This window comes from Megascapheus bottae, chromosome 31 (assembly GCF_031878675.1).
Source record: "Megascapheus bottae isolate mThoBot1 chromosome 31, mThoBot2.hap1, whole genome shotgun sequence".
In the NCBI taxonomy this organism is placed as follows: Eukaryota; Metazoa; Chordata; class Mammalia; order Rodentia; family Geomyidae; genus Megascapheus; species Megascapheus bottae.
Genome location: NC_143539.1, coordinates 4,301,368 through 4,315,996, shown reverse-complemented (window position 1 = coordinate 4,315,996; position 14,629 = coordinate 4,301,368). Strand labels below are relative to the sequence as shown.

The 14,629-nt window shown below is 53.4% G+C and overlaps 1 protein-coding gene across 1 annotated transcript; it reads left to right on the top strand.

The window, feature by feature from the left end:
- The first annotated feature begins 1,516 nt into the window (after positions 1-1,516).
- Positions 1,517-14,629, top strand: Hif3a (hypoxia inducible factor 3 subunit alpha). Its single transcript, XM_090322511.1, has 15 exons — positions 1,517-1,536; positions 1,671-1,861; positions 2,753-2,898; positions 3,159-3,243; positions 3,411-3,523; positions 3,799-4,007; positions 4,834-4,940; positions 5,095-5,242; positions 7,427-7,545; positions 7,941-8,131; positions 10,061-10,165; positions 10,557-10,828; positions 11,524-11,638; positions 12,603-12,684; positions 13,099-14,629. The coding sequence occupies exons 1-15, from the start codon at positions 1,517-1,519 to the stop codon at positions 13,197-13,199; spliced, it is 2,004 nt and encodes a 667-aa protein (XP_090178637.1). The 3' UTR covers positions 13,200-14,629.

The following is a 14,629-nucleotide window of genomic DNA, read 5'->3' as shown; positions in this document are numbered from 1 at the left end:
TCCTTTCCTTCTCCTCTCCTCTCTCCTTCCCCTCCATCTGGGCCCCCAGCTCAGGGAGGCCCGCCCACCCCCACCCTCTGAGCAGGAAGACAAACAGGGCTGGAACAGAACGGAATGTCCTCTGGGCATGTGGGATAGTGGCCCCTGCCCCCACCAGCCAAGTGGGAGGGGATGGGGCCCAAACTTCAACTCTTTCAGGCCTCCCACCACTTGTGCTGAACACTTTTTTTTTTTTTGCCCCCCTTAGTAACTAGACAGAAAAATTTCCTCTGATGCCTCATATGTCTGGGGTTAGTTCCATTGCAGAAGTACCCCCCCCTTCCAGCATTTAGGAAGAAACAATCTCTGCTCCAAGACATTCTGTTGGTGAAGTGTCCCCTCAGGTAGGAGAGAGGTTCAGAGAAAAGACTAGAGGCTTTAAAACTTGAGTTCAAATCCCAACTCAGCAACATACTGGGGGTGTGACTTCTTGGACAAAGGATTTTCCCCTTTTAGAGCCTCAGTTTCCCTGCTGTGAAATGGAGATTTAAAAGCGCCCCATCCTCAGGCTCCTTGAAAGTTGCTTATTGGCTTATTGTGTGGTTTTTTTTGTTTTGTTTTGTTTTGTTTTTGCAGTATAGATGAGCCTGAGGTTAGTGCTACATGCCTATAATTGGACAGCTGGGGATTCTGTCTTAAAAAAAAAAAATCAGGCCGGGAGTTTGGCCTAGTGGTAAAGTGCTTGCCTAGCATGCATGAAGACCGGGGTTCGATTCCTCGGTACCACATACACAGAAAAAGCCCGAAGTGATGCTGTGGTTCAGGTGGTAGAATGCTAGCCTGAGAAAGCTCAAGGACAGTGTCCATGTCCTGAATTAAAGCCCCAGGACTGGAGAAAAATTAAAAATGAATAAATAAAATATAGGTGGAAAAGTTTGGATTCGTGCAGACCTGCAGTTTGAGTTTCACAGTAGTGGCAGAAACCAAGTGTAGGGCCGTGAAGACGGAGAAGTTAAGAATGCAGGCCGGCCCCCAGGGTTCCCATCTGCCTTCTGTCTTTATGGCCAGCAAGGCACGTCCCAAGCCTCAGTTTCCCCTCTGTTCAGTGGGGTTAATTTTTCTTGCTCCCTTTTCCCGTTGTCCTGGTATTAAATGAATTCCTCCCTTTCTGGGCATGGAAACTGATCTGGTAGAGTTGGGGTACGTGGCAGGTACTGGAGCATGGGTGCTTGAAGTGGATGGAAAGGCAGAGGCTGGAGAGAGCCCTGGGGGAGGGTGGCTTGGCTGTCACCCCACCGGGGCCTTGCCCCTTTGGGGGCCCCCCCCCGTGGCGGGTGTTAGACTGTTGAGCTATCTCTCCCCAAGATTCTGAGGCCTCTCAGCTGAGCTCCAGAGGGAAGAGGGCAGGGGAGGGGGGCTCCTGCCTCGGCCCCTCTCCCGTGCACGGCCTCCCTGTGCCCCCGAGACTCCTTATCTCCCGGGGAATAAGCAGCAGATAAACCCAGGAAGGGGACGGAGGCACGGAGGGGGTGCAAGCATGAGCGGCCACGTGGACAGGTACAAATCCGAACCCAGGCGCGGGCTGCGTCTTTCCAGGGGCGACGCCCCGCGAGCTGGGCCCCTGCAGCTCGTGGAGGGTGAGGGGTGGAGAGGGAAGGGCGCCGTCGGTGAAGGCCGCTCTTGCCCCGCAGGTCCACCACGGAGCTGCGCAAGGAGAAGTCCCGGGATGCGGCGCGCAGCCGGCGCAGCCAGGAGACCGAGGTGCTGTACCAGCTAGCGCACACGCTGCCCTTCGCGCGCGGGGTCAGCGCGCACCTGGACAAGGCCTCCATCATGCGCCTGACCATCAGCTACCTGCGCATGCACCGCCTCTGCGCGGCAGGTGAGCCCCGCCCCGGGAACGCCCCCTCCTCCTGCTGGGCCCCGCCCCGAGACGCCTTCCCGCGAGGCCACGCCCCCGTCCGGAAGAGGCCACGCCTCCAGAGGAATGCCGCTCTATGGAGGCCCCGCCCCCAGAGACCCACCTCCCTGGAAGCCGCTCTGCAGAGAGGTCACGCCTCTTCCAGTTGCGGACCAATCCGGAGCCTATTCTTGAAAGTCCCGCCCCTGCCTTAGCTGTCTATCATTGGTAAAGGCACGCCCCTTGGAATGCGCTCAGGGAGGCCCCGCCCCTTTGGAGCTCCAAGCGAAGCCAGCTCTACTGGTAGATTTGGTCCAGAGGGAGAGTCTCCTACTTAGGCCCCGCCCATCCCTTATAAAAGTTTCCCTTGGGAAGGTTCTAGCGCCAAAATTTTAATTCCTTGTGAATTCCTGTTTTCCTCCCGTTCCCTTTATTTCTATAGTAGTCATTCTTTCCTGCTTCCACCGTTAGAATTCAATTCTACATTACAGGAAACTTGCTCTCTTTGTCTCTTTCACACACACACACACACACACACACACAAGCACACACACACACATACACATGCTTGGAATCCAAAGACTATTATGGAGGAAGATTTTATGATAGGATGACTGGACTCTACCCTCAGGCAGTCCTTGAACCATCACAGCCCCTGCTGAACCATTACAGTTCCTACCCCCCCCCCCCATTTTCCCTGTAGTACTCTGCCAGCCTAGGAGGCCTGCTCTCTAAGAATTGTGGGTAATGTCACCTTCACCCCCATACCTCCCCCTTCCTGTGCATTTCTGTAAGTCCCTCTGAGTGAGGACCAGTAGAAGGTGGGTCCACAACTGACTAGTGATGCCCCCATCACCCCACCCCGGGCACCAGGGGAGTGGAACCAGGTGGGAGCAGGGGGCGAACCACTGGATGCGTGCTACCTGAAGGCTCTGGAGGGCTTCGTCATGGTGCTCACTGAGGAGGGAGATATGGCTTACCTGTCGGAAAATGTCAGCAAGCACCTGGGCCTTAGTCAGGTGAGCTGCCAGCACCCCTTAGCTCTGCTAATGATGAATGAATGGAGGATGAATGAGTGAACCAGTGGATGAATGAGGGGGTGAATGAATGCATGAATGAGCCAGAGATTGAGTAGTGAATGGATGAATGAATTCATGGGGTGACTATGGAGTAGTCCAGGCTCATGAATTGGGGCAGAGGCCATGACAGGGAGGAAGATGAGGGCTTGGTCAGAAGGGCCTCCCCTGACCTCTGCACCCCTCTGCGCTCCTCCATGCAGCTAGAGCTCATCGGCCACAGCATCTTTGATTTCGTCCATCCCTGCGATCAGGAAGAGCTCCAGGATGCCCTGACTCCCAGGCCCAGTGAGTGCCTTGCAGGCCCGGGTTCCACCTCTGGGGGGGCGTGGAGGGGGAGACTCTGAGGACCACCCCAGCGTGGCAGAGAAAGGAGATGGCCTTGGAGATTGGGGATCAGACCCAGTGCTGGGGTCCTCCTCCTCATCTTATGCGCCCCCCCCCCTGCCCCTCAGGCCTGTCCAAGAAGAAGTCAGAGGCCCCCACCCAGCGACGCTTCTCTTTGCGTATGAAGAGCACGCTCACCAGCCGAGGACGCACGCTCAACCTCAAGGCAGCCACCTGGAAGGTGGGCTGTGCCTTGCCAAGTGGGCGATGGGGAAGGATCCGGAGTCTGCCAGGGTGGGGCCTGGCCCCTGATGGCTTGATAAAGGATTCTCCAGTTGGGGCCTTTGCAGTAAGAGTTCTGTGGGGCTCCTCCAGGCCGAGGGCTAAAATCAGGATCTTCAGAGCCCCAAGAAGTCACTCCAAGATATCCCTGGGGACTTCTCCCCAGCTGTCTCTGGGGGCCAGAGATGTGGCCCAGGCCCAGATGATGCCAAGCACCCCTCTTTTGCCCCACAGGTACTGCACTGTTCTGGACACATGAGGGCCTACAAGCTCCCCACGCAGACGTCCCCAGGTGGGAGCCCCCGTGCAGAGCGTCCCCTGCAGTGTCTGGTGCTCATCTGTGAAGCCATTCCTCACCCCAGCAGCCTGGAGCCCCCGCTGGGCCGCGGGGCCTTCCTCAGCCGCCACAGCCTGGACATGAAGTTTACCTACTGTGATGACCGGTAGGCTTGGCCTGGCCGCTCGCCGAATTACTAAATGTTTCTCTATCTTTTATGTCCTTTGCTCCCTTCTTTCCTCTGTCTTTTCCTTTCCTTCCATCTTCCTTCCTACCCACCTCCCAGGCATGTTAGAAACAGTCACTCTGGGTTTAATCTGCTTGGGTTTCAATCCTGACTATGGTTTCAGTCCTTGGCCAAGTGACTTCACCTCTCTGTGCCACCGTTTCCTGCACTGTCCTGCAGAAGAATCTTGCACACCAAGAAACAGTTTGCATATGGCTGAGTGTCTTCGGTTTGAACCCAGAGCCTCGAGTCTGTTAGGCAAGCATTCTACCACTTGAGCCATAGCCTCGGCACTTTTTTTTTGGGGGGGGGAGGGTCTGTCATGGGGCTTGAACTCCGTGTGCCTGGGTGCTGTCCTTGAGCTCTTTTGCTCAAGGCTGGCACTCTGTACTTTGAGCCCCAGCGCCACTTCTGGTTTGGGTGGTTAATTGGAAATGTCTCACAGACTTTCCTGCCTCAGCTGGCTTTGAACCTCGATCCTTAAATCTCAGCCTCCTGAGTAGCTAGGAGTATAGGTGTGAGCCTCTGGTGCTCGGCTTAGTTTTTGTTATTCTGAGACAAGGTTTCTCTTTTTTCCCAGGCTGGCCTCAAACTCTGGCTCCTCGTGCTTCACCCTCCTCCAATGCTTGTCTTTTTCTATTTCTTTCTCCCTCCCTTCTGCTTTGTTATCGTCCTGGCCTAGATAGTCCACCTACCAGTCCCTGTGTCTACTGCCCCTTCCTTCTCCCTTGACCCTGACTGGACTCCCTTCTCCATCACACCCCAGGATCGCAGAGGTGGCCGGCTACAATCCCGATGACCTGATTGGCTGCTCTGCCTATGAGTACATCCATGCATTGGATGCAGACGCCGTGAGCAAGACTGTCCACACCTGTAGGTAGCCTGAATGTCCAGATTGGAGCCAGCAGCCCCAGGGCCCCAGCTGGATTTTTCCTCCCCACACCTCAGCTCCTCCTGCCTGAGTCCCCGATCTCCCCACCCCTTCACACCGAGGAAGCCTCTGAGCTTTGCCCCTTCCCTCCCCCAGTGCTAATCAAGGGCCAGGCGATGACTGGCCAGTACCGCTTCCTGGCCCGGAGTGGTGGCTATCTGTGGACCCAGACACAGGCCACGGTGGTGTCCGGGGGCCGGGGACCCCAGTCAGAGAGCATTGTCTGCGTGCACTTTGTGATCAGGTGAGCTGAGGGGCTTTGGGGGACATGCGGACGTGAATGGGTGTGTCTAAGCGTGCCTGTGGATGTAGAAGTGGAACTTGTGTGGCCTCCTGAATGAATGCAAGTGGCCCACTGAAATCTCTTTAAATTCAAATTAAAGAGGACGGTAGGCTAGGATTGCACTCCATTGATAGAGCAGGCTTCGAGTCCCACCCCCAGCATGGAAAAATAAACTAATTTTGAAAAAGATTATTATTAAGCAGGCCCCTTGGTGGCTCACGCCTGTAATCCTAGCTACTCAGGAGGCTGAGATCTGAGGATCAAGGTTCAAAGCCAGCCCGGGAACAAAAGGACCTGAGACTCTCAGTTAATCACTAGAAAATGGGAAGTGGGGCTTGACTCAAGGGTAGGGTGGTAGCCTTGAGCTGAAGAGCTCAGGGACAGTGCCCAGGCCAAGTTCAAGCCTCATGACCCACAAAGAAAGAAAGAAAGGAAGGAAGGAAGAAAGAAAGAAATGAAGGAAGGAAAGCAAAGCTGGAAGTGGTGCTGTGGCTCAAGTGGTAGAGCTCTAGCCTTGAGGAAAGCCCAAGGACAGTGCTTAGGCCCTGAATTCAAGCTCCAGGAATGGCAAAAAAAAAAAAAAGAAAAACATAGTTATTATTATTACTATTATTTTGTGTGTGCCAATCCAGGACTTGAATTCAGTGTCTGTGCACTGTCCTTGATCTTGTTTTGCTCAAGGCTGGCGCTCTACCACTTGAGCCACAGCAGCACTTGCAGCTCTTCGGTGGTTCCTTAGAGACAAGAATTTCATGGATTTTCCTTGCCTGAGCTGGCTTCGCACCCCCTGTCCTCAGTCTCCTGAGTAGCTGAGATTACAGGCGTGAGGCACCCAGCTCAGTAGTTCCTTTTTTATTGTTGAGTCTGTGTTTTGTGGTGTGTGGGGCCTGGGTTAGTTTATTCTCTCCCCAGCTGCTTCCTGTTTGGGGCAATCACAAAAGCAGCTAGTGTGAACATTTTCATGCATGCATGTTTTTATTTTCATTTCTCTGCGGTGAACATCTGGGTTCTGTGGTGGTGGTGAGTGTATATATTTAGGTTCTTTAGAAACTGCCACATTGTTTTCCAAATTGGCCTCCTGGCTTTGCAGCAGCCGCGGGTAAGAGCCTCAGCGGTCCACATCCTTCCTGACATTTTTTTTTTTCATTATTACTGTTACTATTTTGACAGCACTGGGGTTTGCATTGGAGCCTCCAGTTTATTCGAGCTGACCCTTTATCACTTGAGACACACTCCTAGCCTGGCTTTTGGCTGGTTATTTTGGAGATGGGTTCTGGCAAATTTTTCAATTTGCCTCTAACTGCACTCCTGCAATCTCAGCCTCCTGAGCAGCTAGGATGACAGGTAACCAGTGCCTGGTACCAACACACACACACACACACATACACACACTGAGGCAGTTTTTCTCATAGGGCAATGTATGCTAATGAGATGTTAAATGAAAATGGTTTATGCTAATTATGCAAATGAGAATCTGATCCTCAGTCCCCAGACCTACACTCCAATAGCCAGTTTCTGAGCCTGGCATAGTGGTGTCCACCTATAATCCCAGATACTCTCAAAGCAGAGGTTGGAGGACTTCACTATCAGGCCTTCCTTTGATCAAGTTCGCAAGACCCATCTCTAAACACCAAGCGAACAGCTGGAGGTGTGGCCCAATGGTAGAGGGCATTTTTAGACCTGCCAGGCCCTGCCCTTCCATCCCCAATACCACAGAAGCCAGTTTGCCAGGCACATATTTGGGGTATCTCTGTAGCTTGCAAAACTGTGGGACCAGAGGTGTGGAGCGCATAAGGGATGTATTTATAAACCCGTTTCCTGGAGGAGGGAAACCTCTATGAATAGAAACTTCCTAAATAAAAATATCACCCTATGAATTCTTCATATTTGGGAATGTAAGGAAGATTCTGTAATCCCAGCACTCAGGAGGCAGAGGGGGAGGGGAAGGGGGCGGAACATAGCCTGGGCTGGACTATAAGACCTTGCTGGGACTGGGGCTTGAATTCAGGGCCATGAGATCTCGCTCTGCTTTTACACTCAAAGCTGGCGCTCTACCACTGGAGCCACAACCTCCACCTCCTGCTCTCATTCCATGTCTGTTTTTGTTGGGTTTTTTTGGTTGTTGTTGTTCGCCTTGTATCCTAGCCGGGTGGAGGAGACAGAAGTGGTCTTGTCACTGGAGCAGACAGAACGGCATTCTCGAAAACCTCGTCGCCCAGGCCCTTCCTCTCAGAAAGACACCCCTAATAATGGGAACAAACTTGGTAGGTAACAAGAATGTTGTGTCCTGGAACCCCTGAACAGAAGTCAAACACCAAGGCCTGTGGGGCCTCCCTCCTTCTGGTGTCCTCCCCTCAAACCACACCAGCTTCCTCAGAGCTCTGGGAACAAGCTAGCTTTGCACATCCAACTACCCAGCTACCCAACTACCCAGAATGCTCTTCTCTCATCCCTCCTGCTCTTTCTCCTGAGCCACTCCCTGCTGTGTCTGGGAACTGATGTGAATGACACTGGGTATACCCCTCCCCTCCCCGCTTCACCTTCCTGGTGCCCCATCCTCATGGGCTGTTGGCTGGGTCAGTTTGGTCCCTGAGCTTGGGGTGGGGTGGCTGTGACCCTGAGCCCCAGAGAATCACCCTGTTTCCTCCTCATCCTGCAGATACCCCCGGTCCCCGGATCCTGGCCTTCCTGCACCCTCCTGCCCTGAGTGAGGCCACTCTGGCTGCCGACCCCCGACGATTCTGTAGCCCTGAACTCCGTCGTCTCCTGGCACCCATCCTGGATGGACCTCCAGGAGCTGCCACACCCAGCACGCCGCAGACCACACCCCGTCCCCAAAGCCCTGTCCCAGTAAGCAGCCCCACCCACCACCGGCCCCTAAGTGTGCCCCTCTGTGGAGTGGGGAGGCTGGGATGAGACAGATTCCAGACCCAGGCGCCAGTGGCCTACACCTGTCATCCCAGCTACTCAGGAGGCTGAGATCTGAAGATTGTGATTTGAAGTCAGCCGGGGCAAGAAAGCCCATTTGACTCTTATCTCCAGTGAATCAGCAAAAAGCCAGCAGTGGAGCTATGGTTCAAACAGTATTGTGCCAGCGTCAGCTAGGAACAAACAAGCCAAGTGAGATCACTAAGGCCTAGATTGTAGATTCTCCAATGGTTAGAATTCCCGAGTCTGGCTGCCCTTCAGGATTTAGAAGATTCTGAATGTTCAACCAGCAGAGCAAGAGGGACAAGCTCTGGCTGGGACCAGGAGTCTGAACTCTGAACCTCAGAATCAGGAGTGTGCACTATCTTGATTTTCACAGCCCTGGGTTCAAATCCTGATACTGCTGCTTACCAGTTGTGTCCCCTGGGTGAGAGAATTCTTTCTTTCTTTCTTTCTTTCTTTCTTTCTTTCTTTCTTTCTTTCTTTCTTTCTTTTTGCCAGTTCTGGGGCTTGAACACAGGGCCTGAGCACTGTCCTTGAGCTTTCTCAAGGCCAGAGCTCTACCACTTGAGCCTCAGCACCACTTCCAGCTTTTTTCTATGTATGGGATACCAAGGAATCAAACCCGAGTCTTTGTGCATGCTAGGCAGGCACTCTACCACTAGACCAAACTCCCAGCCCCCAGTGAGAGAATTCCTAAACACTCCATTTCTTCACCTGCTACATGAGGAAAATCAGCTGAGTGTGGTGGTTCATGCCTGTAATCTCAGCACTTAGCAGGCAGAGGCAGGAGGCTCTCAAATGGAAGGCTAGCCTGGGCTGCATAATGAGGCAATACCTCAAAAAAACAAAACTGTTTTCTCCCAGATTTCAGACCCTAAGACCCTAATTGCTGAATGTCTTGGACTCAACCTTTGTTCTTTCCAACCTTTTCCATCTTCACTGCTGAGCTTTGTTGTTGTTGATTGTGGGGCTTGAACTCAGGGCCTGGATGCTCTTCCTGTGCTTTTTCACTCAAGGCTAGTGTTCTGCCACTTTGAGCCACGGCCCCACTTTGGTTTTCTGGTGGTTCAATAGAGATAAAGACTCACAGACTTTCCTGCCCAAGCTAGCTTCAAACCTCCATCCTCATGTCTCAGCCTGCTGAGTGGCTGGGATTACAGGTGTGAGCCATCGGCACCCACTGAGCTTTTCTACTCAGGCACTGTGATGTTCAAACACTTAGGACCAGAACTCATTTGTAGCAGCCTGGGGATCTTTCCTGTCCCCAAGCATCTGACATCTTTTTTTTTGGCTAGTTCCTGGGCTTGAACTCAGGGCCTGAGCAATGTCCTTGGGCTTTCTCTCTCTTCTCTCTCTTTTTGTCAGTCATGGGGCTTGATCTCTGGACCTGGGCATTGTCCCTGAGTGATTGAGCTCAAGGCTATTGCCCTACCCCTTGAGCCACAGTGCCACTTCAGTTATCTGGTGGTTAACTGGAGATGCGTCTCACAGACTTTAGTGCCCAGGCTGGCTTGGAACCAGGATCCTCAGATCTCAGCCTCCTGAAAAGCTAGGATTACAGGCGTGAGCCACCGCACCTGGCTGTCCTCGGGCTTTCTCAAGGCTAGAGCTCTACCACCTGAGAAACAGCACCACTTCTGGCTGTTTCTATGTATGTGGTATGAAGGAATTGAACTCAGGTCTTCATGCATGCTAAGCAAGTACTCTACCACTAGGCAAAACTCCCCCCCCACCCCCCAAGCATCTGACATCTTGACTCTCATATCTAGCCTGAGCTCGGGATTGTTTTACTTTTAACTTCCTCCCCAGGGTCAAAATTCCTTCTGTCTTCGCCCCCTTTCCCCACAGGCTGATCTCCCAGACCAGCTTCTGGGGGGTATGGAGAAAGCACACAAATTTTTCACTGCTGGGAGGGGCGGCAGGACAGCTGAGACGGAGCTCAGTGTAGCACAGGTGAGGGCTGGCATGGAGGGCTTTAGCTTCAGAGAAGGCTGGTGGATGGATGGATGAATGGATGGATGGATGGCCCAAAGATAGATGGATTGACAAATGAATGGGTGGCTGATGGATGAATGGATGGATGGCCAATGGATAGATGGATGGACAGATAAATAGATGGCTGATGGACAGATGAATGGATAACCGATAGATAGATGGGTGGATAGATGAATTGGTTGGCCATTGGATAGATGAATGAGCAGATAAGTGGATGGCTGATGGATATCTGGGTGGACAAATGGAGGGCCCATGGATAGATGGATGGACAGATGAATGGATGGGTGAGTGAGCAGGTGGATTGGTAGAAGGATGGACGAATTAATGGACTGATGCTCATTTGCCACAGGATGCTGATGCTCTGGATTTGGAGATGCTGGCTCCCTACATCTCCATGGATGACGATTTCCAGCTTACCTCCACCGACCAGCCTCCCAGGATTTACCACCGGCCCAAAGGTGGAGTCCGCCGGCCCCGCGCTCGGAGCTTCCACGGCGTGTCACCCCCAACCCCGGAGCCCTCCTTGCTGCCCCGCTGGGGGAGTGACCCCAGGCTCAGCTGCTCCAGCCCTTCCAGAGGGGACCCCTCAGCATCCTCCCTAGTGACAGGGCCTCGGAAGAGGTGAGAGGGACTTAGGGAGTATGGAGAAGATGTTGCTACCTGCTGGTGTGGCCCCTGCCTTATTCCCCACCGTGGGTGGATGAATGGGTGGATGAAGAGATGGATAGATAGCTAGGTGGGTGGAAGGATGGATGGAGATGGAAGGATGGGTGGGTGGAGGGGTGGATGAATGAATGGCTAGATGGATGGATGGATGGTGAATGAATGGGTGGGTGGGTGGATGGGTGGATAGACAGTGTATGGATGGATGGGTGGGTAGATGGGTAGATCAATAGGTGGATGGATGGAAGGAGATGGAAGGATGAGTGGGTGGGTGGATAGGTGGATGAATGGATGGATGGATAGGTGAGTGGTTGGGCAGAAAGTAGATGGATGGGTGGATGGATTAGTAGAGAGTAGATGGATGGATGGATGGATGGTAGGTGTATGTATGTATGGATAGACAGGGATGAACTGGTAGGTGGGTAGATGGATGGATGGATGGATGGATGAGGGCACGAGGAGATATATGATTGGGTGGGTAGATAAATAGGTGGATAGATAGGTAGATAGGTGGATGGATGGGTGATGAGCTTTTGGTCAGGCAGGTGGGAAGATTAATTGGGGGTGCTGGGAGTTCAGTGGACATGAGGCAGGAGCCTAAGTCCCACCCACACAGGCTTAATGTATTCTGCATCTTGTCTCTTTTTCACTAGGGCCCTGACCCAGAGCTCAGAGGATGAGGGGGTAGAGCTACTGGGAGTGAGACCCCCAAAAAAACGGTCCCCCAGTCCAGGCTCTGGAAACTTCCTCCTGTCTTCCGTCAGCCTGGTACGTTTGGAGCTTGTGGGAAGGAAACTCTGGGCCCTCAGAATGTCGTAGCAGGATTGAACCTTCTGTTTTATAGATGGGGAAACCGGAGAGGGCCAAGGGCTGGCTGAAGGTCAGGCGGGAGGCCAGCGGTTCAGCCGACCTTCTAGTGCCCTTCATGGGTTTGAAAAGCTTTGCGAATGGAGCAGCAAGCCAGGTCAAAGGAGCCACGTGGGGATTATGTCAGAGGCGGGTGTGGGGGGATCTCCTCCGCTCCCCTGGGGGGTGAGGGACCCACAGAAGAATTCCCTGGCTCCTTAATCTGCAAAGGATGTGGTTGATGGTATCAACAGCTCATATTTATTAAGTGCCTACTGTGTGCTTTCTTGCGGACACAGCAAGTGCCTCCTGTTTATTTCCTATTTGCAAAGACACAATCTCACTCTATCCCAGGCTGGCCTTGAACTCACCATGTCTCTGCCTTAGCCTCCCAGGTGCTGGAATTACAGGCGTGTACCACCACTCTGACCATCCTGAGCATTCTCGAAATGCTGTTGTTATGACACGCAGACACCCAGAAGAAAGTGTACCTTATCAGTCAGATGAGGCTGACATCTAGTTGACACCATAGCTACAGACAGGGGAGCTAATGGGGTGGGGGGAAATTCCAGGGCTGGGGTAGCACTGGGGCTGCCTCCAGAAAGACAGGGTGGATCCCCTACCCAGGAGAGAGTAAGGGTTTCCTGATTATGGCCCAACTCAGGACCCCAGCAAGGCCACAAGGCCCAGCCTGCTGGGCCCAGAGTGAGGAGAAAGGAGGAGGGAGGAGGAGGAGGGAGACTATGACCTGTCCATGGCAAAACATGTGGTCCCCGGTCCCCACCCATGCCTTGACCTGCCGCTGCCTTCTCTCTTGGACGGGGTGGTGGTGCTAAGGATGGTGGTGAAGACAACAATGATGGTAGCACTCGGCCTTTCTCCCCAGAGTTTCCTTCTCACAGGAGCACCGGCCCCAGGAAACAGGCAGAACGTCAGCAGCCAGCTCCCGGACGTGCATGAGACCTTGGGTGAGTCTGACACTGGGAGGGCCAGAGCCCTGCCGTCCTCCCCACGCAGCTGAGAGAGGATGGGCCGTCCCCTCCCTCACCGTGGTGCCCACGCTGGTCCTGGGAGAAGCATGGAGATGAGAGGCCTATGGACACTTCCTCTTGAGCAGGCTTGGAACTGAGATCCTCAGAGTTTAGTTTCCCAAGGGGCTGGGATGACAGATGCACCCCACAATGCCTGGAGTAGTGACTAAGATAGGGTCTCCAGGAGTTGGCTTTGTTTTGGCTAGGGCTGTTCTTGAAGCCCAGTCCTCCTAGAACCCTGTGCCTGCTGAATAACCGGGATTATGGGAGGGAGCGCTGTGCTGGGTCTAAACTTGATTATTTGGGCTCATGGTGCTCAGTCTCTCTGTTTCCCTTCTGTCTCCCTTATAGGCTTGGGTCCCTCACTTCTCTCTCTCTACCCTGAGGAAGATGCTTCCCAGCGCAGGAATCACCTGGCAGCATCCACAGCAGGCTTAGCTCAGGCCTGCTGAGCCAGCCCCTTCTCCTGGCACCCTCCTCCTGTCCCAGAAAGGACCTCAGCCACACTCTACACCGCAGCTCCCTGTCTGCACAGGAAGGGGGACCTCTCTCTGTAGAGGGCTCCCCCCAACCTCGGGCCTACCTCAGCCCTCCCATCCTTCTGCCTGCACCCAGCCTGGGGCTCCCTGGGTTGGTGTCAGTTCAGTGACCTCAGGAGGGGGTCTCTGGCCCCCTATCCTTCTCTCAGGACTTTCCTTTGGGGTTCTTCATTCTTGGTTACCTCACTGTCTTTTGCTGGGACTCTCTTAGCCTTAATTTGGGGTGCTAGGTGTGTGGGGCTCAGATCTGCCATCCCAAGCTCTCAGGGGCATGGAGAGCCAGTCAAATTGCTCCTCCCTCCCCCACCTATTATTATTCTTTGTAGCTATTGTTTTCATGACATGGTTTTTAATCAGTACAGGGGCCACGAGAATGTGGGGCCCCAATCTTCCCTCTCCACAGGTGAAAATGAGGGAGTTTTGACAGGGGGTGGGGGGCTTAGCCTCCCAGGTCACCACCCAGCCCTGCTGGCATGGGGACAGTGACCGACTGTGATGTCATTTGTGATCTGATCATCCTCTTGAAAAGGGAGCCTGTAGCTTCCTCCATTTCCATGACCTCTAACCTCTCCTGGGTTCTAGACTGTGTGACTTCCGGCCTCCCCTGGTTCTAGACTGTGTGAGTTCTAGCCTCCCCTGGTTCTGGACTGTGTGGGCTCTCGTCTTCCTTGGTTCTAGGCCACACCGCCTCTGGCCTTCCCTGGTTCTAGACTGTGTGACCTCTGACATTGGGTCCTCTAGTCTTCCCTGGTTCTGGACTGTGCAACTTCCTGCTCTTGGTATTGCCCCATTCTAGACTGCATCGTCCTTGACCTTCCACCATTTTGGATTTGGGTCCCCGGCTCTAGACCCTCACCAGCATGGTCCTCTAGAGCTCATGTCCCCCAGCACCTCTGACTCCACATTTCACCATCCCGAGGTTCTTTCTCACCTTGAGTCTCACAATTTGGCTTGTTTGAAAACTTCACAATTCCCTCCACACTTGAGTTGTGGGTCACACCACTTCTTACAATTTTAGGCTTTAAACCCTAAAGCCACCAGATTCCTCTGGTTCCAGGATTCCCTCATCACTCTGTTTTTCTCCTTCTGATTGCATCTTTTCCTCGGGTTCTAGGCCTCGTATCTTCCCACTGCCTCTGTCTGCAGATGTAAATTCCTGAGACACTAGTACTCAGTGTTCAAATGCTTCCCCTTCCCCTCGTGATTCCTGATCTAAAATCTTACAACCCCTCACTCCCTGATTGCATCCCAAGCTCCATTCTGTTTCCCCAGCCCCACAGAACTCACCTCATTTCTCCCCTCAGTTCAAGACCATCCACCCCTCATCCATACCTCTAGCCCCC